Source organism: Astyanax mexicanus, chromosome 1 (genome assembly GCF_023375975.1).
Source record: "Astyanax mexicanus isolate ESR-SI-001 chromosome 1, AstMex3_surface, whole genome shotgun sequence".
Classification (NCBI taxonomy): domain Eukaryota; kingdom Metazoa; phylum Chordata; class Actinopteri; order Characiformes; family Acestrorhamphidae; genus Astyanax; species Astyanax mexicanus.
The window spans coordinates 92,618,584-92,641,352 of NC_064408.1; the positions used below are offsets into that span (position 1 = coordinate 92,618,584).

At 36.1% G+C, this 22,769-nt stretch overlaps 1 protein-coding gene across 2 annotated transcripts in view; it reads right to left on the bottom strand.

Annotated features, from left to right (window-relative positions):
- The window catches only part of cntnap2a (contactin associated protein 2a), a 723,644-nt gene that overhangs the window by 139,906 nt on the left and 560,969 nt on the right, over positions 1-22,769 (bottom strand). For both annotated transcript variants that reach the window (XM_022683450.2, XM_049485717.1), the window contains exons 14-15: positions 15,887-16,043; positions 11,167-11,294 (exon numbers count right to left, since the gene is read on the bottom strand). In XM_022683450.2, coding sequence (XP_022539171.2) covers positions 11,167-11,294; positions 15,887-16,043 — 285 coding nt within the window. The remainder of the gene's footprint in view (positions 1-11,166; positions 11,295-15,886; positions 16,044-22,769) is intronic.

Consider the following 22,769-nt stretch of genomic DNA (forward strand, 5'->3'; position numbering starts at 1 on the left):
AATTAAAGCATGCGACACCCATCATAGTCTGAATTGCTTCCTCAATACTCTTTATGCACGAGCCAATCAGAGGCTGGGAGGAAGTCCACAGACTCCATTACCGCCGTCAATCACCCAGCACGTTGCCTCTTGCATCCTTGATGAAAATTGATTGGGAGATCTAATTGTGAGTGCAGCGGAGCAACACCTAAAACAGGCTTTTTATAGTTGAGTTTCCCCCCCTGAGTTTATGTTACATGCCACATCATTTCCTGTTAGGCAGAATGGAGGAGAATCGGGAGTGTTTGTGTGCTCTTGGTTCATTTCATGCTTTGCTTGGCAGAGTGTTGAATGGAGGAAATGAAACGGCTCAAAAGGCGATGATCTCTCTGGAGCACTCTGAGTCTCCCTGCTGTAATTAAGAGATTGAGGTATCTGCATGTTATTGTGCAAATATCTTATGAAGAACAGCATATAAACCATTCATTCACAGAGAAAACTAATATTTATAGGGAAATGTTGGCAAACATATATATTACTATATATATACTGTATATATATATATATATATATATATATATATATATATATATATATATATATATATATATATATATATATAATTTGCACGGTTTGCTTCATCATGCTTTTAATTACATTATAGTCTCATATATTTCAATTAGTTTTTTCATTTATTTACTTTTATATTGATGTTTTGAGTCCTTTCTAAACAATCATATGTAATTATTGTTTTCCTTTAATTTTGTTGTGAATTTCATTTTATGTTTTCAAAATTTTATTATAACCCTGCCAAACTAACATATTGTTAATTTGAGTGAAACAAGTGAATTAATTATCCTACAGAAATTGCTCTGCTTTATTAATTTTGTTAGACTTTATTCATATATAAAAACTAAGAGCCCTATCTTACACCCAGTGCAAGACACGTAACGTCATGCTCTTTGCCACCATACACCCCATCAACAGTCTATTTACAAGAATTGTGCCCGTGCTGTTAAAATAGAGTCTGAGTTTAGTAATTAACACTGATGAGCATGGTGGTCTGGAAGTGGTGTGTGTGTTGTAAGAGGTGAATAGGTGTGTTCAGGTAAATTTGTTACATGTTGCTATTTTGGCTGTGGAAAACACAAGTGCGCAACTGATTAATTAAAACCCTGACAACAGTTAACCATCTAGTCCATTGCTACAGGTGCGCCCATCGTGCGTACACCACAGCTCGTTAAAACACACAAACACAGACATGCTGCTCAATGCAAATCTGACTTTTAAGTTAAAAATAAATAGAATAAAAAGTAAAATAACATTGCAGTTCTCCCTGTGTTACGTTACAGCGTGAACCTGCAGGTCAGTATCCTCTGCTGAGACGCGTAAAGCACAGCGCCTTTAATATTCAAATGCCCCAGTCAGAGTGACACACCCATGATAAATTAGAAAATTTAGTACATGCCTTTTGTTTGTGTCATGCAAGGTGTATTTTTTGTGCCCTCATGATACAAAAGACACACCAACATGGCCTAAATCCAGCTGCTCGATCTGAAATTTACCGATGCGCTATAGAATGCTAAAATTGGGCCCTAAATTTTTTCTTCAAATTACTTTTTTTTCCAGAGGGTCCACAAAATCACAAGCACATTAAATTGGATGTCCAAAAACTCAAACTAATATAACTTATTGTCTGCCTCTCCTCATGCTTAACTGATAGCTTTATGTGTCCGTCATTTGCCTCTCTTATCTATAACTGGTGCATTTGTGAATTTGTCAATGTTTTGTGTAAAAACTGACCAATGGAAAGCTTCATTGGAAAGCTGCATTTAACATCATTCCAATGTGTTGTTCAGCAATGTCAGATGGAGATGTGGTTTATGATGCAATAACATAAAATTAAGATAAACATTTACATAAACACTTTATAAATAGCAGTACTTTTACCAGTATTAAACACTGATGAATAAGTAAATAAATGAGTAAGTAATGTCTCCACTAATTATTAATTGACACTATTTGAGACATCATTAAACATGAATAAATTGTAATGCTTAAGAATGTTATAAATAATAATAAACTAAAACATTACTTTAAAATTATGATTAATAATAATGTCTTAACTAGTATCAATTAATAATCAGTTCAGTCATTCTGTTGAACGTATTGTTAATTAATGTAGTGTTACCAAAAATAATACCATCTGAGGCTGATCACACTTCTATCCAGCGGCTCATGATGTCTTTTTAAAATGGCCTTACATTAGTCTTAGCAGATCTAAAATACTTTAATAATGACGAATTACCACAGAAACCACATATTAAAGATATTTCTGTAAAGTAATTGTCTTTATATTTATATACAGATTTTATATTGCTGAATATAATATTGTATAGATGTACATTTTTCTAACTGCTCAGACTGAGGCCACATTGCTACATACTGAACAAGAATGAGATTTTAGATGCTGAATATTTTCACGTACTGAGTGAATGTGGTCTTCTTTTGGATTTGCTACACTTTTGCCTGCCAGGGACACAGTGGACCTTGAGTTATTGAATCAAACATGCAATTTATCACAGCTGAAAATGGAAGCTGAAAAGACAGAATAGAAAATATGAGGTTGAAACTGTCCAGCTTCTGCTTGATTTTTATGGGATTCAAGGTGGTTGCTATGGTGTTGCTGAGTGGTTGCAATGAAATTCTAAGTGGTTGCTCTGGTGTTGCTAAGTGGATTCTAGATGAGTGCTACTGAATTTCAGGTGGTTGCTCAGGTGTTGGCAAGTGGTTGGTGTGGTATCTCATGTTGATGGTTGGGAGTTGACAAGATGCTTATTAGATAATTAATGCATTTAAAGGGTGACCAAATTTTGAACTTAATCTAACGAATATGATCAAAATCCTGTTTTGTATATATAAACAGCCCTGGAAAAATTAAGAGACCACTTCAGTTTCTGAATCAGTTTTTCTGATAGGTATATGTTTGAATAAAAGTAGCATTGCTGTTTTATTCTATAAACTACGGACGATATTTCTTCCAAATTCCAAAATTAGCAGAAAATGAGAAATGGCTAAAATAACAAACAAGATGCAGAGCTTTCAGACCTCATAATGCAAAGAAAACAAGTTCATATTCATAAAGTTTTAAAAGTTTAGAAATCAATATTTGGTGGAATAACCCTGGTTTTAAACCACAGCTTTCATGCATCTTGGTATGTTCTCCTCCACCAGTCTTACGCACTGCTTTTGGATCACTTTATACCAGTTCAGCTTAGTTTGATGGCTGTGATCATCAATCTTTCTCCTAATTATATTTCAGAGGTTTTCAATTTGGTAAAATTAAAGAAACTCATCAATTTTAAGTGGGCTCTTTTTTCCAGAGCTGTATAGAGTGTTGGTTTAGGTAAGATATTAGCACTGTGCTAATATTTACAGCAGTGAGCAAATTGCTATTTTTAATTAATAAGTATTTAATATGCTTTATGTAATGAAATTAGCTTATTTACTACCAGTGCAAAACCCAAGACACCACACATGCCTTGATGGAATGCAAACTAAGTCTTTAAGGTCTGATGGAAGAGGGGAAATGCAACAGTTCTGAAATCTGCCAAATCCCTATTAATTCCTTATTACTAAATCTGTTGAGTCACTGCTGAAAAGTGTCTCAAAAACTAATGCAGTCTCAGAAAGTCGGGATCTAAATCCATGCAGCCATATATTTTTATGGAACTGAAACATGACCAAATGATGGCTCATCAAACTGACCCTTACATGAGCTTTAATAGCTGCTAATGCAACGTTTTTACAATGAAGATGGAAGCCACAATCAGCAGCAAGGCTCACTTAGCCATGAAGAGTCTGGATATGAAGCAGCTTCGCTACAGTTACTCATGAGATATGTCATTTCATTCTACAGCAGAAAGTCTTTTCCATCAGTCCAAGCAACTGTTGAGATGTAAAATGTCTAACACATGGTAATGAGATGTACGTTTTATATTTTACATCTCACAGAGCAGCCATCACACCCTATACTGCACATTCATTTAGAATTCTTGCCCACTGCTAAGTTAATAAAGCAAGGCGGGTGAATATTATATTCCTTTATTACTGGCAGGGTTATCTATCTCAATTAATTTACCAAACAGCCGGCCCATCCACAGCGAGAGCCGTACCTGAGAAAAACGCTGTGCGCCATATGTGTGCCATCATTAAATCATCATTTGTTTGTTATCTTTATTCCGTCTCTCGGTCATTAATGGAAATTAATTACGTTACCTGAAAAGGCGTAAGGCATAATTACTCCACTGCAGCTGCGGCCGCTGTCTCATTGTGTGACATTGCAATAAATTTCCGTACGTTTCTCATTTCCACAGGCTAATAACTCTTTATTTTCATGCTCGTCGTTTGTAAGGACGTACCTGAGAGCCAGAATATAGCTTAAACTTAAACTTGTTAAACTCTATTAACTCTAATAATAATTGTCCTTTTTGGATCAGCCCAGAAAAGGCACACTTTAATCAAAATACCATGCCAAAGTCATGGTAATGTATCATGTTTTATGATATTTCCATGTTCAATTTAAGCTTTAACAGAAATACATTGAGCTGCAGAGTGTGTAAGTGTGTGTGTGTGTGTGTGTGTGTGTGTGTGTGTGTGTGTGTGTGTGTGTAGGGCCTCCTGCATTAAATGTGGAATCTCTTGACTGGTCGCATGGACAACTCAAGCCAGAGACTGCCAGGCATCATTATTACTAGAGATACATGAACACAGGTGCTAGTATTGGGTATTTGACCGATACCATGCTAATTTACTCATACTAATAATCACAAACGAGGCATCGATACCAACATCCGATAACGTTGTGCACATCTCTGTGCTAATAAACACCCCTAGACAACTCTTATTTCCGGCAACTTAAATGCTTAAGTCTGTATTATATATATTTACCAACCTGACATTTACTATCAGACCTCACTCTTAATAAGGAAACTTACACTGCCTTGCCATGAGCACACTGACCAGTATTTAACTGCACTGACAAAACCACACAAAAGTTATACAAGTGTGGGCATTCCCAATCCATTCCGGGTAACAGGTAACACTTCACGATCAGTTTAACTACTACTATCCCATGATATATTAAAAAAAGCTGAATATTATTTTAAATAGATTTAAATTACTGATCTGAACTTACTGATATTAAAGGTGCCAAGAAAGTATATAGAACCCTACTTGTTAACTGTTTCCTCGAGGTGAATCTGTACTGTGAGTTAACACACCAGATGTTTTTTTTACAGTGTGTTAATATGAGGTATGATCTCCATACATCAGCCTGAAACCGGATTTCACTGAAATCATCAATCATTTACATTATGAAGCTGCCACAAGCAGCCACAGGGGCTTCTTCCATTTTTTATTCCAGATTATTCACTGCTTTGTGCATATGTACTCTGGCTCGCCACAGCTATTTGAATTTTACTGACTAAATATGGGATAACTAATGATATGTCACTACAGGAATGAAAAAAAATACCTGCACAATATTGACCAGATGCAGGAAGGCACAGGATCTACTTTCTGAAAATCATCTATTATTTCTTACCTTATCTGTGAGTCAAATTAAAGGCAACATAATGTGCTTGTGTAGTTGACTGAATTTTCTTTGACGCTATCTGTAAATATTGTTAATTGTTGAAAATACATGAAACGTTATGTAAATGCATGTTTTTGTTGTGTCATAAACTATAAACACATTTACACATATCGTCTTATTTATCCTACCACATTTTAGCCCTATTTATTCACACTGAATGTATAAAAAGTGTGGCAAAAGAGGTCACCTCAAGGTTCAGAAGGTTCAAGGTTTCAGAAAAAGTCCTGGAAGATTCTAGAGAGGTCATCACAGTTGCTTGATTGAACCACATTGAAAATATTTAGTGGGATCTGAAGATAATGATCCTAAGCACGCCACAATTTCCACAAAGTCTTGGTTTCAGAAAAGCCCTGGAAGATTCTGGAGAGGTCATCACAGTCACTTAATTTGAACCAAATTGAAAAACTTTGGTGGGATCTGGTTTCAGAAGAAGTCCTGGAAGATTCTGGAGAGGTAATCAAAGTTGCCAGATTGAACCACATTGAAAATATTTAGTGGGATCTGAGGACAATGATCCTAAGCCCACCACAAGGTCCACAAAGCCTTTGTTTAAAAAAAAAGAAGTCTTGGTAGATTCTGGAGAGTTCGTCACAGTCACTTAATTTGAACCAAGTTAAAAAACTTTGGTGGGATCTGGTTTCAGAAGAAGTCCTTGAAGATTCTGGAGAGGTCTTCACTGTTGCTTGACTTTAACCACATTGGAATTTTTTGTGGGATCTGAAGATAATGATCTCAAGCCCACCACAATATCCACAAAGGCTTGGTTTCAGAAGAGTCCTTGAAGATGCTGGATAGGTCGTGACAGTTGTCTGATTTAAACGAAATCGAAAACCTTTAGTGGGATTTGAAGACAACGATCACAAGCACACGACAATGTCAACAAAGGCTTGATTTCAAAATAAGTCCTGGAAGATTCTGGAGAGGTCGTCACAGTCACTTGACTTGAACTCCATAGAGAATCTTTGGTGTGATTTGATGAGGACAGGTGCAGCTCACAAAGCCAAGAACATCATTGACCTGGAGGACACTGCCCATGAGGAATCGACTAAAGCTTGCGTCTGGTTTTAAACGATGACTGCAGTAGGTCATAATAGCAAATCGTGCTTTGCTAAATACTGAAATGAAATTTAACAAAAAAAATAATAATAATTGAATAAAGACCATCTTACAGCCATTATTTCTTACTGTTTTTTGCAATAAAATGCCACAAAAACACCAAGCGGAGAAATAAAATGCAACAACAACAACAAAAAAAAGTAAAAAAATACAGTAACCAAACTTACAACATGCTATATAACACAGGGAATGTGCTTATATAATTATGTGTTCTGATTACATCCTGTGTTTATATGGCCTTCTCAAAAACACACGTATCTGAACAAATACACTTATTTACAGCACTAAGCATACAGTTTATTACTATGGATTTATTTTTTTAAATACAGGTTCACTAAATCTCATTCTGGAGGGCCATAACAGCCTGCAGGACTGAAAATGGTCACCATACTCCAACTATGCGAGTTGCCTTGCACAGCGCCTCAAGCACTCTCCAGGTGACCATACAGACTGTCCAGAGCCCCCCCATAAAACAGCTTCCTCTGGCAGATTCCTTCCATTACCATGGTGAAGCGGGTTTAAGGCTGTAATCTGCAGCTGGACTGCTCCCTCCCACTGTAGCTTCATAAATAAATAAGCGGATGAATACACATTAACGTTTTCCTGCACATAGCTGGTGCTGGCATTATTCACCCAAACCCCTGAGGCATGTGACGTGCAAGCATGCAATAGGGAATACAAGATTTGGAGAGCAGGATTTTTTTTTTCTTCTTTAAAAGGAATAATAAAAAAGCAATAATATTTTTGAATGAACTTAATTTACACTACTGAAAATTTATAAAATAAACAGTTCTTGGCTTGGAAATATAGTTACATTTGATTGCATTATGTGATATTATTATATCAAATGCAGATTTAAGATCTTTTTTTGTTATTTTGTCTCAGACTTTTGTTTGGTTGCTGTTTAAAATGTAATAAATATAAAAAAAAGAATAAAATGATTAACAAATGTACTTGACCTATTTTTTATTCACATTAGAACATTAGATATTTTACCCATTTATAACTTAAAAACAATTAGCAACTAACTTACATGACTAGGTGTGAAATTAACATTGAATAGAGGTAGAATCTCTCAAAAGCAACAAAAAAAATTAAGCAATTTCATAAAATGTTCCTCATTACAAAACTGTGAAGACTAAATTATATACAGTACACAGTGCTATCATCAAATTTTAGAGAATCTAAGGAAATCCCTGTGAGCAATATTTAATACTAAATGCTGGTGATCTTCAGACCCTCAGAGGGCTCTGCATTAAAAACATACATGATTATATTCTGTATCACTGCATGGGATGCACTGCTGCCATCAAGTTCTAAATGTCTTTGTTTGAATCTGTTAAGAAGTGAATGTGAATTAACAACACATACATTACAATTTTTTATTTGCAGAGTATTATTTAAAGAAGCAGTCCTTAAGATTTTTTCTTGTTTTAAACTAAAAAATGAATAATAAATGGAATCAATTTACGTCCTGCAAAGCCAAATACCGTGGCACTGCTAACGCTGCTGATACAAGAGTAACTGTGAACATGGATATGTCAGAATGGCAAACATAGTTATTTTTTCTGCTCATTCAATGCAGAATTAGAACTGAAGAGAGTCTCTGCTAAAATCATCAGATTCATGTGTTCTGAAAGGAAGCCGCATCACAAAAAATGTTTTAGCATGGTTGGGACAATCTGCTGTTGGGTGAATGTGGCTGAAATTGATGAAAATTGATTGCCAAATTTCTCCAGCAGGGCCTCTAATGGTCAAAGTCTATTACTGTCATTACATTCAGTCAAGCCAAGCAACAGGTGTGTGAAAAAAAAAGAAAAGAAAGAAAGAAAGAAAGGATGAAAGAGAATGAGAGAAAGAAGGAAGAAAAGGCTTCAGTGAACACACAGCCTGACGTCCTTGTCAAACAGGTGATTGTAATCAAATGCAGCTGATCTAAGTAATAAGCTCGATGCAATTAACAAGAATAATGAGGCATGAAAGAGCATCATTTTGCTGGGTGATGATAGCTGGGGGATGACTAGGCTCTGCGCCTGAAAACTCTTTCCAGTCCTGTGGCTATTGTTAGGCTGCACAGAGTGCGGCCAAAAATAAACTAGATATTTAACCCTTTAAAGCAATCGCAAAAAAAAAAAAAACTGCTTCCTCTGCTATTAAATCTTATCTATTGCTGTATCTATTAAGCTGAGGCTATTAGCTCTTCAAAAGCTTTTAAATCTGCACCAGTGGAACTGCATTGTATTTATGCCCATGTTCGCCAATACATAGTAAAATGCCACTAATAGTAATAGTAATTCATTTTTTTTATTTAATTTATACAAGTTTTAATATTGAATCCATTTTATGCTATAGCCAATCTGCCGTGTCAAACCTAAACATAACACGTGTATAAAATTTTTGATATGTAAATTAAAATGTTATATTCCTTAAAATAATTGTCACTAAGTAAATTAGTAACAATTAAAACGTTAACATCCAGCAATGCTCAGGGATCTAGTGACAAGGTCTAAAATTGTTAGAGATTAAAAATGTATTGTCTTTGTTTCCCTATTGGTCCATTTTCAGCCAAAATATGCAAAATACAAAAATATATTAAATTTATCTAATACTGAGAGCTGATCAGATCATATTTGGCAGTTAAGGATTACAGCAGCTCTATGCAAAGGGCACATGTGTGGCTGCATTAACCCATTAGAGCCATATAGAGTTCCATATTTATCAGTGTTGAGGTTTTTACTCTATCTGAGTCAAATATTTGCAAAAATATGTAAAATTGATGTGAAGAAGGTTAGCTGAGACCACCACTAAAACTACAAACAAAACTACTTTTTAGTGGTGGATAAGCAGCCCTTTTAATTGTGTTTCCAGTTTGAGCTAAGCATTATTAAGCTCTTTTGAAAAGTTTAATGTGGCATTCAGCCCTGCCCTCAATCGGTACCAGAAATTAACTGATTGAACTGAAAGGTTATAGTATGATCCCAGAAAACACTGATCAGTCCATAAAAGTGTTAACAAACCAGTAAAAAATCATATTGTGTCCTGGGGCTAATTAAAACAACCTGTGCTTAGATCTGTGAAACTCTCCTTTGTACATTTATCTCCAAAATGTTGAAATGTTCTCTGCTAATGCAGATCTTGCGAAACTGTTAACTTGATAAAGTATCACATTGTGATACAGGGCTGTTTGTTACAGGGCTGTGAACTGCATGTGAACTGCTGTGAACTGTGTGTGTGTGTGTGTTGGAGTGTGTTTTGAAGGCTCAGGAGGAAATGCTTACAATTTAGGAGAGATTTATTTTTATTTTATTTTGATAACAACCGTTTTTTTTATTATTTCTGTTCCTGGCTTGGCTGCAGTAGAGCTTAGATTACTGTAGGTAAAAAAAAAAAAAAGAAAATAGTCCGAGCCTGACCCGGCCCACCCTATAAACTCATCATTATGAGCCCAAGAACAATTTAAACCCACATTTCTTTTATAAGTAGACCTTTTTAACTACAATCCCAAGTTGTAGGTACCTTCACTTCTTGATGATCTCTTTATGATTCTTTTTTTTTTACGATCACAGTATAATTTGTTGGTTTGCTATATTTTGTATATTATCACAGCATAGCTTTATATAAAATAATAATAATACAAAAAAAAACATAAAACATATAGACCTATCACAGACCATTTTCTTGAGCCCGACTCAACAGGGGCCGAAGAAAGTGGAGGAAAATCTCTGCCGGGCTTGAGCTCCAGCTTGGGCTCAGGCAGACAATCTAAACTCTAGGCTGAACTTATTTTACGCAGGTTAAGTAGAATTTGTTATGTTTGTTTATTGTGGACCTCCACCTCACTCTCAATCTCAATCTCGTTATGTCAAATGAGCATGAAGAGCTCCGTCTGTTGCTGCACATGGAAAATACAGTTTAAATTTGCACAGTGATATCATTGCTCTTTCGAGGCGTTTATCATGAAACTCATTTAATCATAGCAAAAGAAATTGAATCTATTGTACAGCCCTATTTTGGAACTTTTCGTGAATATTGGCAGCGAATGAACACTGACCAACTCCACAACTACTTTAAAAAAGATTGAGAAGTATTTTAATAGCAATTTTTGCTAAAAAAAAAAATAAATAATAAACTAAATTGTGCAATAAGAACACAAGGGTTCACATATCATATAATGTTAAAATGTCTATGAATATCGTGAGATGATATATTTTTTATCATATCGTCCACCCCTGACTGGTAATAAAGTTGTTATGGTTAGAGTGGTTTCAGGATGAACACTGCTCCAGGCAGCTTTTTTTGTTTTTCCACACATAAAGCAGAGTGTCAGTGTGAACACAGACTCAGTGTGTACTGGGATTCATGTGTCAGTGAACCGGTCTGAAAAACCGCATGTGAAGGCACAGAGATGAACTCACGGTCTCCTTGACAACGCAGAGGTCCCACAGTCAGCTTGGCCTCTGATCCTGGTCGATTAGTGTCTCCTACAGCGACCTGGCTGACAGGTAAGTGGTCCTTGTACACCAGCAGGCCGGAATCTTCTTGCCTATGAAGGAGGATAATATCTGATCAATAAAAAACAATCAAAGCCTCCACGGAGGCCGAGGATTTCTGACCTCGTCATGCGATACGGCTCTCCAAACCTCAGAGAAAAAGTCCTCCATCAAAAACTATTCCCATTAAAAACCATTCAATATCAGCGTACTTTTAGCACACTGCTGTCCAAAACTGCTGTCTAACAACAGCTTGACTGTGCTCTCTAGAGTTTTCCAACACTGTGTCTCAGTATTGACCTCTAAAGTGGCAGTAAAATGCCAAAAAAACAACTTTTTCTTTTTTATGTTTTTATTGTTTTTTTTTCTCTGCAATGTTACCATGACAGAGATTAAATAAGATAATATAATCCTTTAATAATCCCACAATGGGGAAATTTGCAATGTTACAGCAGTACAGAGGAAAGGACAGAGAAACAGGTCAGAAAAAAATATTAACAAATAATAATAATAAAAAATAAATTACAGAGATAAGGTTTTAATCTGACAGTGATGGTGTATTCGTACACCAGTTTAATGCAGCAACTCACTCAAAAGTTTCTCATTTGTACTCATGGAAAAAACATCATATTAATGGTAATCTCCATTACTTTTTCCACATGTAATGAAACTGCGCTCTGTGGTCAAACATCAGTTTTTTTTTAGATCTTATTAGAAAACATGGACACTGTGAGCTCCAGACCAAAGATGAAAAGGACCACCCAGACAGCTCTCAGCAACAGGTTCAAAAACCAGGGTCTTTAACGATATAATGATGCTATTTTTAGCAAAAACATGCAATTGGCTGGTATATCTCTAATTTAGCTGATGTTTTGAACTGATCAGAACATATCTGGGAAAGTCAGTGTAGGGCTCCTCACTCACAGGAAGCTACAATTCCTTATTTAAATGCTTGATTAAACTTCTGAACTCGCATACAGTTGTAATATATTTGTACAATATTGTTCTGCATTGTAGATTCATACTAAAGCTATCCAAACTATGAAGAAAATCATATAGAATTATTTGAGAACAAAAAAGTGTTAAACAAACCAGAATATATTTTATATTTCATATTATCATATTTTGAAGTAGCATCTCTTGCTTAGATGACAGTTTTTCACATTTTGGCTGGGTTTTCTCAGTCATTTTTATGAGGTAGAGTCACCTTGGACAGCTTTCAGTTAACAGCTGTGCTGAACTTGTTAAGAGTTAATTACTTGAATGTTTTGTCTCTTAATGTGTTTGAGAGCATCAGTTGTAAAGTTGTGAAGAGGTAGAGTTGATATATAGCCCTATTTAAGTAATGTTATAGCAATATTATAGCAACAACTACTCAACTAAGTAAAGAAAAACAACTACTTTAAGAAATGAAGGTCAGTCAATCTGGAAAAAATTCAAGAGCTTTAAAAGTATCTTCAACTGCAGTCAAAAAATTATAATGAAACTGGCTCTCATCAGGGCTTCCCCAGGAAACGAAGTCCAGGAGTTACCTCTGTTGCACTGGATACATTCTTCCTCAGAAACCACAAGTTAACAGCTGCGAAGATTTTTATAGTCTGCATGACTTCAGTATTCATTTACAATGTAGAATATTAAATGAGAAACTGTGTCTAAAGTTTTGACTGATCTTGTATAATCCTTATATGTCCTTGTGAAGGAAAGAGAATAAAGAAAGAATTTTAACACCATTAACCAGATACCCCTCTTGAGAGACAAAAGTTACTGTAGCTCTCATCTGTGATCTGTGATTTCAACTTTTAAAGTGGCAGTTGAATCATACCACTCTTAATGTAAAGAATTCCAATATAGGCAACGAAAAACGCTTTTCTCAATATTTCCACAAATGAGCGAGCATTAGAAAACCCCTCATTAGAACACTACAGCACAGGCACACAGTGAAGCATTAAGCATGCATTATTTTAATATCATCATCCATTAGATGCCTCACAGGCTGTGAGAGAAACTTTATTATTCCTGGCTAAAATAGCATACATTCATCACAGATTGAAAAAAAAAGAAAACAACAACAAATATGATTGGATGAGGAACTTCCAGCCTAATGTCCTAATTTGTATCCATTTTGCTTGGCTAGTTCTTTGTTTTGTGTTCATGAAAAATACTTAAAAGTGACAAAATTACCAGAAGCAGAAAAACTCACACACATACACATTCAGTTACACCTCTACATTCATTCTCATCCACTCAAACACAACGTCTGCCTTGTGGCTGTGCTGTGCTTTAGAGGCACACCTCCAGAAACTCTGCACTGGTGTGATCTAAAGGGCTTTTTACATTTGTACTTGTAAATTGGTTTTCAAGGTTTAGAAAAAAGCAGACAATTATCATAAATATATATTCCTGCATTTAGAATTGAGCTCCTTTTGCATTCACAAAGACACATTTGAGATGAGAACAGAAAAAAAGAAAGAAAAAGAAAACAAATGTCACAGTCCACAGTCACAGATGACCAAGCTAAGCTTCTGTAAGTTTTTTGATAGGTCTTGTTTGATGTGTCTTGTGATATTTTAAAGTAATCTGCCCCAAGAGGCTCTGTATTACATGGTTTTTCCACAGCATGAGTCAGAAGCTTTTGAGTGAGTTGCTGCATGTTGATAAAGTGGTGCACTACTATATCATCACTGTCAGATCAAACCCTGGTATTTCTTTGAAATGGTAAGACCAAAGACAGAAAAAACAAAGGTTTTAACTTATGTTTTTTTATGTATGTTTTTTTTTTTTAATGGAAGCTTAGCTACAACATAAACAATATATAACAGTGTTTGTATTAACAAATAATTACTTCCAGCTCCAATTGTCACATTAAAACACTGTTTTATGACTGCAGTCCTTAATTTAGGGCATATCAGTTTGTCTTTGCTATCATAACGACAGGAAAAGTACACCTGGCACAGCTCTAAACGTGCTAAAGGCATGTACTAATTCTGTTAATCAATTCTGGGTCTGTTTTGGCGTAATGTAAAATAAACCACTTGCCATCCTCTTTAACCCCTTAAAAAGCCAGCATTTTTGTCACATTTCTGCCTGATATTACACAGCTATATATTGAGGATTTCTCTTTAAGCATTACATATAAAGTTTTCATGTTTGATAAGAAACATTACTAAAAAAAATTTTGCTCTACTCAGCAGAGGAAACTGACCTGCGCATGTACACTGTGAGGGTGAGTGAGCAGGTCATTTACAAAAGCAGCAATTTTATTAGAATTCTGTTTATTGCTGATGTAAATGTTCCTGAACACACCTCACTTCAAGACCACCACACCCTCCAGCATAGATTTGTTCATAAGCTTCATCGCTATTTAAACAATGTTACACAGTGAGTAGACACAGTGTTTAAAAACTCCAGCAGCACTGCTGCATCTCAGCCACTCATACCAGCACAATACATTCCCTTGCACTGTTTTGGTCTTGTGGGGTCCTGACAGCTGGGTAAAAGAATAAATGGGTAAAAGTAGGATAGTAAAAAATATGGGTACCACTTTAAAATAAGACTACCTTTATAAAGGGTTTATAAATGGTTTACAATTAGTCTATGAATGGTTACTTATTCGGTTGTAAATGCCTTAAAAATCATTAATAATCAGTTATAACACATACATAGAAAGGGCAACAATAAAGATGGCTGTGGGTTCACTATTTGGCAAACAACAGGTCATTGTTCTACAAATGTGTTATAACTGATTATTAATGATTTTAAGGCATTTACAACCTACTTAGTTACCATTAATAAACTAACTGTAAACCATTTATAAACCCTTTATAAAGGTAGTCTTATTTTAAATTGGTACCAAAATATGTAGAGATTCAGAAGGACTACAGTCTGTAATTATAAAACTACAAAGTGCTCCTTATATGCTCAGTGGAGCTGATAAGAAGGTCAGCAAGTGTGGAAACTGGCTGTCTATGATGTGGGCCATCTATTGGACAAGTTCCGCTAGAATCACTTACAAGGCTACTTAAAACAGGCAGGGGTAGCGCATGTTAAAAAGAGGACCTGTTAACAGGTCTCCAGCTGGTCCTCAGAGGATGTCATATGGCCTCGTATATGAAAGAATACAGGCGGTGTGCTGTGAGAACTGTTGACAGGTGACCTTGCACGTCTCTGGTGCTGTATCTCCTGAGACAGGCATTTATAATAAAACAGGCAGGCAGAGCTAAGCAGAACCCATCTGCTAATGGAAATGTCAGGGATTGGCTGTGCGCTGGCATCTCCACCTGAACAATCTGTCTGCCATTTGTCCCAGCGCTGGGGTCAAGACAACAGCACAGCACAACAAACCCTGCCATTTAATGAATGCACCGAGACGCTAAGAAAGCTAGGGGTCAGAACAGGACATTGTGAGCGGAGAGGACAAAAATGATGTAACTTAGCTAAAACAGCATTCTGTCTGCACTTGTACAGATAACTGCCATGCAATGTCAGAAACCACAAAATCAAATTAAGTTAAGGTATATCATTGTATAGGCATGATACAGATCAATGCTAATTGCTGATAAACCCTTTTAATCTTATAGCACTAGTGCATATATATACACATACTATATAAAAAAAGTTAGACGTTTAGTTTAGTTTATAAACTCACCACTGTTTCTGGTCTGCATCACAGTTGCAGTGATATTTGGGGTCCGTGCAGTTTCTCTCGATGCCGCAAGAGCATTTCTGGATGCCGGGCGCAGATCCACCCCAGTAGAAGTGCTTCTCATTGCCTCTGCCCACCCACCATGTGTATGGAGTGCCATCTGCAATACACACAAATGACATTTACATTACATTTTATCCACCAGAAAACATCATGTTTTATATCTCTATATTTGGCATGTTATTATTTAGGATTAAGCAAAATGGTGCATTGAATATGAAAAATAGTGCTGTTTCTACTGTAAACAGGCCCAACACTACCAAAACAGAACAATCACTACTGTAAACAGGTCCAACACTACCAAAACAGAGCAATCACTACTGTAAACAGTGCTGTCACTACTGAAAACAGTGCTGTCACTATTGTAAACAGGCTCAACACTACCAAAACAACAATCACTACTGTAAACAGGCCCAACACTACTGAAACAGAGCAATCACTACTGTAAACAGTGCTGTCCTTACTGAAAATAGTGCTGCCACTACTGTAAACAGGCCCAACACTACTGAAACAGAGCAATCACTACTGTAAACAGTGCTGTCCTTACTGAAAATAGTGCTGCCACTACTGTAAACAGGCCTAACACTACCAAAACAGAACAATCACTACTGACAACAGGGCTGTTCACCACTGTAAACAGGCCCAACACTACTAAAACAGAGCAATCACTACTGTACACAGTGCTGTCACTACTGAAAATAGTGCTGTCACTACTAAAGCAGTGCTGTCACTATTGTAAATAGGCCCAACACTACCACTACAGTGCCATCACTTCTGAAAAGAGTGATGTCACTGCTGTTAACAGTGCTGTCACTACTGTAAACAGGTTCAAATTTACCAAAACAGAGCAATTACTACTAACAACAGTATTGCCACTACTGAAAACAATGATGTCACTACTGAATACAGTGATGTCACTACTGTAAACAGGCCCAACCCTACCGCTATAGTGCTGTCACTTCTGAAAACAGTGCTGTCACTACTTTAAAAAGGACAGAAACTACAAAAACAGCGCTGTCACTACTGTAAGCAGATCTGACACTTCCAAGACATGGGAACATAAATCAGGATCTGACAAAATCTTTCAGTGATATATCTATAAAAAACACGTCTGAAACTACCAAAACAGAACCTTCACCACTGAAAATAGTGTGTTTTTTTTTTTTTTTTTTTTGCCAAAAACAGAACAGAAATCAGGACAGACACTTCTGAAAATGAAAAAAAAAAAAAAAACTGGCATTTTATGTCACAAAATAAAGCACCAATTATTCACCAAAAAAAAAGCAATTACATAAATAGTATTTTAAATAGAGGTAGCCTTTTACATTATATATTTACAAACAGCATGGATAGAGCAACCAATTCAGATGACATTAGCAGTACTGTACGTTGCTAACTAAGGAAAATTTCACCTGTCATGCAGCATATCACTCAATTTTTATTTGCCAAGCATGGAAATACATGGAATATGATTGATGAATTCGATAAAATATGCAGGTAAATCACACATGGCAGTCATTGACATATTACTCATATTAACACTGGCCACAACTTGGAATGCAGGTAAAGTTTTTAGCACAAAGTAGCCAGTGAGTGGAAGCACAAGGTAGGGGTTTCTAATAAATTGGCCAGTGAGTGGACAAAAAAAAAAAATAAAGTGGCCAGGGAGTGTATGTTGAATGTAAATAGAACAGACCAAGACTCGTCCCAACCAGAATTTAAACAACTAAATATTATTTGAAAAATGATAATAATGATGGCATTCACTTTCCAATAAATGACATTTCTGGAAGGTCAGGCATTTTTAATATGTTGTGCCATATTGTTTTCCACAGTGTCACAGTGGGGTCGATTGGGATATATTTGCTGTTTAAAGATTATGCACTGTGCAATATGCAGTAAACAACCAGAATGAAGGGGCTATATTGGTCTTCACTTGGCTCAGAATGAACCCAAGATTTAATATATGCTCTATAATAACAGCTTTATTAAATTATTCAAAAACACTTGGACACTTTTGTATAGTGACCAGTTTTGCATATTGCATTCACCATATTCTATAATTAGACTGTAATATAAAATAAGATGAATAGTTTATGTTTGTGGAAATCTCTTCTAATGAATACATTCAGCTACTTTAAGTTGCACCCATTGATCAACTGATGAGATGCACACACAGAGACAGACACACATGCATGCACACACACACCTTGACTAGTACCTGCAGATAATTATTGCCAATAGAAAAGAGTAAGGGAATGGGCTACAGGGGCATTAATGTCCAATATGGAGCTGTGGAGCAGTAAAACTGTGTTCTCTGCAATGAGGTTGTTCCATCTAATACTTTTAGAAGGAATTGTGGAGTTGGACATTAGGTGGGAGGGTTATTGTCAAACATATCCCCACAGTAATGTTCTAAAATCTAGTAGAAAACCTTTCCTGCACATTAGAGACAGTTACTCCAACAAATGCAGCCTAAACTCTTATTTTAAAACACCCTTGATATTGGATATTGCTAATGATATTAGATCTTAAAGAATCTAAAAGAAAGAAATTACATCATTTTAATGTATGCAACTTACAGAGAAACCAAATTCCATATGCTAATTTTATACATAAAGACAGGGGCATTCTCATTAGTATATGTAAAATGTTCAAGTGGTTTTACTGAGTAGCATATGGGATTTATTGGGCCTATAAACATGCAACATAAGGTACAGCACTTGTTACTACTAGCCTTAACACAGTGTGATGAATATTTGGCTTTACTGCATTTATATTAACAGTGTATTATCTAATACAGAGTCATGTACCACACAGAGAATGTAAAAAAAATGATGACTGGTGGAGTTTAAAGTACTCGTGAGCGTGGGTGAAAAAACAGTGTAATCTTCACACCAAATTTGAGACCAAATTTGCTTTTTATTTAACAGCTCCTATTTTAATTTCCCATTCCACATTTAAATGCTAAGCCTGTATGTAGGCTTGCTTAAATGTTTCTGTTGCATCACTTAACTCTTTAAAGCCTGAACCACCAAATGATCTTATTATTCTTCTTCTCCATCTTATTATTTAAAACTGTGTCTATCTACTTGACCTTCTGACCAATAATCAAAAAAAAAAAAAAAAAAAAACTTACATTTATGATTTTAACTTGTATCATACTTAATACATCCAGAAGTTATTGCTTGTGGTAGTTTATTATTGTTTAGAAAAACATAAAGAACCTGTCGTTTATCGCTGTCTCTTTGCTGTGAAGATGCTTGAAGATGAGGAAGAAGACACCGCAGACACTATTGTATTAGGTGTCATACAATTATTTATTACAAAAAACTAAGACAATATCTTCAAGGCGGTTCTAGGCCATCCCTGGAGAGAGATGTTTTCCTGATTCTGATGTTCCTGCTCTCTCTCCCCTCCCCACACTTGGGGAGCTGCTTAAATAGGGTGTTATGGTGTACATCTGGAAACAATTAAGCATTCTCTAGACATACACCGCTATAGGAGGTATCTATGTGAAGAACATACACTAGTGAAGAGAAATAAAGAGAATATAAAGAAAATACATATGCTGAAAATATACTTCAAATACAAAACTGTTTAACTCTTAATACGCTTTATAGTTTCTCTATTTTTTTGTATATATTTATTTTACTAGAAATCTCTTTCGATTTTTTTTTTGCTGCATGGATAACCAATCACAGAACCGACAATTTGTATTTGATTTTATTTCCTTTTTAAACTATAAAAAATAATTATAATTTTCCAGAAGAAAACAATAAAATTAATAAAGCATTGCCATTTTTTTACATTAAATAATAATTAGTTGAGATAATTTAGTCAATTCAGTTACCACACTGAAGCTTCAGTGCTCTCAACTTTAAAGGGTTAAAGTGAAAAAAAAATGATGAATGAACCAAAAGAAACCGTGAAAGGGACTTAAATCCTTCCTATAAAGCACTGGTAAAATGATATAGTGCTAATGACATTTTCATTTTATAATGTCACTTTTACTCCCTCACATTTCGGTCATCAGCAAGTTGAAATCTAAATCAAATTACTTTTTTTATATAATTCTGCAGAGGACTCTTCATCTTCTTGTCTGAAGAAAAACCCTTAATTAATATTGTTATATAGATGAACAATGAACAATAGAGAAATGTGATTTTGGCTCAATGGTCACCCAGAAGGAGGAAGAACGCTGGAGGCAGTTTGGAGAGGAGAGCTCACATTTTTATTATTTACAGAAACACAAGCCAAACTTACTACATCTGCTTTACAGCAGAGCGAGGAAACAGCGAGTCTGTGTGTTCAGCACCACGGACAGCACGAGAACAATGAGAAGATCCACGTGTCTCATTCTGTTGCAGGCCTACCACATCAATTACTGATGGCATATTCCACACTAGCCAATTTATTACATTAAAATGAACTAAAAGCTACTCCTGCAAATGATCTGGTCCAACCAAGGCTGTCAAACATATGTGTTAATCAGTGTAGCCTTTAGTAAATGTAACACTAATTAGCTAACAGTATTGTTTTTCCCATAAAATAATAATGGAAATAATGGAATTGCCTGATAATGGATTGGTGTCAAACCTGTGTCTGTCACGTGTTTTTTCCTTTTTTTTTTGGTTACTTCCTGCTCCTGTCCTTTGTTCTCTTGTTTTGTTTACCTCCCCATGTCATTCATGTGCTTCACATGGCTCTGTTTGTGTTTTGGTCTTGTCTCCGCCTTAGCCCTGCCCTTTCATCTGCAACCCCTCCTGTCTCTTTTGTAACTCCGCCCCCTCATTACCTCCACAGGTGTCCCTAGTGTGTGCCTGTGTATAAATACCCCATGTGCTCCTTTGTTCTCTGTCATGCTTTTTGTTTGATGCTGTCCTGTTCAACCATGTCTGGATGTTAATCTACATTTTGTCGATGGAGTTCTGGTCTGTTTTCTTTATATTGTTTCATTCTTTGTTAGATTATTTCACTTCTTTGTTTGTTTTGAACTGGTTCAGTCATTTGTTTTATGGTCTTTGTTTTATAGTCTTAGTGTTTATTTTCTTGTACTAGTTTTTGGTTTGTCTTATTATGTCAAATAAGACCAAATTGTATTTGCATCCGACCTCCTTCTCCGTGTAACAATTGGTAACACCATTTCTAAGCTGGATTTTTAAAGAAAACTTAAACATTTAGTGAAAAAGTCACCAAATTTCTAATGGGAGGTAGGAAGGCAGGGTAAGAAACAGGAAACAGAAGCATTTCCCTTGGTTAACCAGTTTGTTACAACATGAAAAATTGTTCTGCTGGGGCTGCTTGCTGTTCCCACTGGCAGCGATGTGTGGAGTTACAGAGGTTTTGACAATTTAAGCTGCTTAACCAGGGCTGCTCAAAAACATCACAATTCTGCAAGTCATCCACAGGCAGCAGTTTCTTTAAAAAAAAAAAAAAAGCTTTGGAGACACAGCTCAATGAACAGAGATGGAATGAAACAGAGATGCACAACAATAGCAGGGGAGAAAATAGGGATATTACGTAGAATCTCATCGACTGTGTGGTTTTTCTGTGGAAATAACAATTGCCATTTAGAGGTCCAGACAGAGGGAGATTCCATGCCAGTTACCTAGATTTAATTTCGGTATTGGCAGATAGATTAGAATTGACAGTAGATTTGATAAATGTGGCTGCTGGAGGTGGTAGAAACAGGTAGAAACAAAGAAAATAATAAATAACACATAAAGAGGAGCTTTTATTGACTTCTGTGTAGAAAGAAATACAGATGCCAATGATATCAGCAAGACAATGTTATTGCCATTGGTTCTTCTCCTTCTCCTGGATTAAATAAGAGACTCATAACATTTAAAGACGTGACAATGAACAAACAGGCTTATAACACTTGTTTGAATGAGTGGGTAAAGTGGTCGTGATGGTATGGTATGGGTATTTTTGCCCTATCATACTTAGAGACATGCAAATAGCAGCCTCTAGCTCCTGCTGGTCCAAGTAGCATGCAGCTACAAGATGGAGCACTAAATTAAGAGCTGCTGGTTTCTAACAGGTCCTGGTGGAGGGTGCTGATGCTGCAGCTGCAGGCAGAGAGCCAGCAAAGGCCTGAGGAGACCTCAGAAGGGCAAAGCCAACAGCAGCAGTTTGGGGAGAATTCACAGAGCCAAGAAGGGAAACAAATGAAGGGAACTGAGCAGAGCAGCAGCAGACTGACAGATGGTCAGCAGTCTACAGTAGAAATGAGCATGACTGAGCTCATGAGCTCTGTTTAAAGTCCTTTGTAAATGTGAGGAAACTCTGTCGTCACCAGTGTGGTCTTTTATGGTGAATTCTGTGCTTTTAATGGAATTATCATATTTTTAGTTCTATTTATGACTAACAGTAACAGTTCTGAAATACAGCTTTTGTAGAGAAGGCTATTAAAAAAAAAACCTTCAGAACATTAGCGTACACAGACTTTGTTAGGGAACCTGTCACCATGTTGCAGGTAACAATTGTGTCTCAAGTCATGACACTCAAGTCCCTAGTCTTAACTCCTTAAGAGGAATCGGCCCATATATGTAGATGATGCAAATCCCTTTTTCTCTGCATTAAAAAACAAAGTTATTTACATTCAGAAAACTTTGAGGGCTTTAGAGATTCACCTACAGGACACTTGGAGAAGCTGCCTATTCACTCTCTGCTCCATTTAACAATTTAAGATCAGTAACAGAAATCAAACCAAAACCTGCATGATTAAAAATATACTCAAAATCTAGACAACTGTAACGAAACAAAAGGGTTGGAGGAAATAAAATGTTTAATGTGTATTCAGGAAAATATTGATTTTATA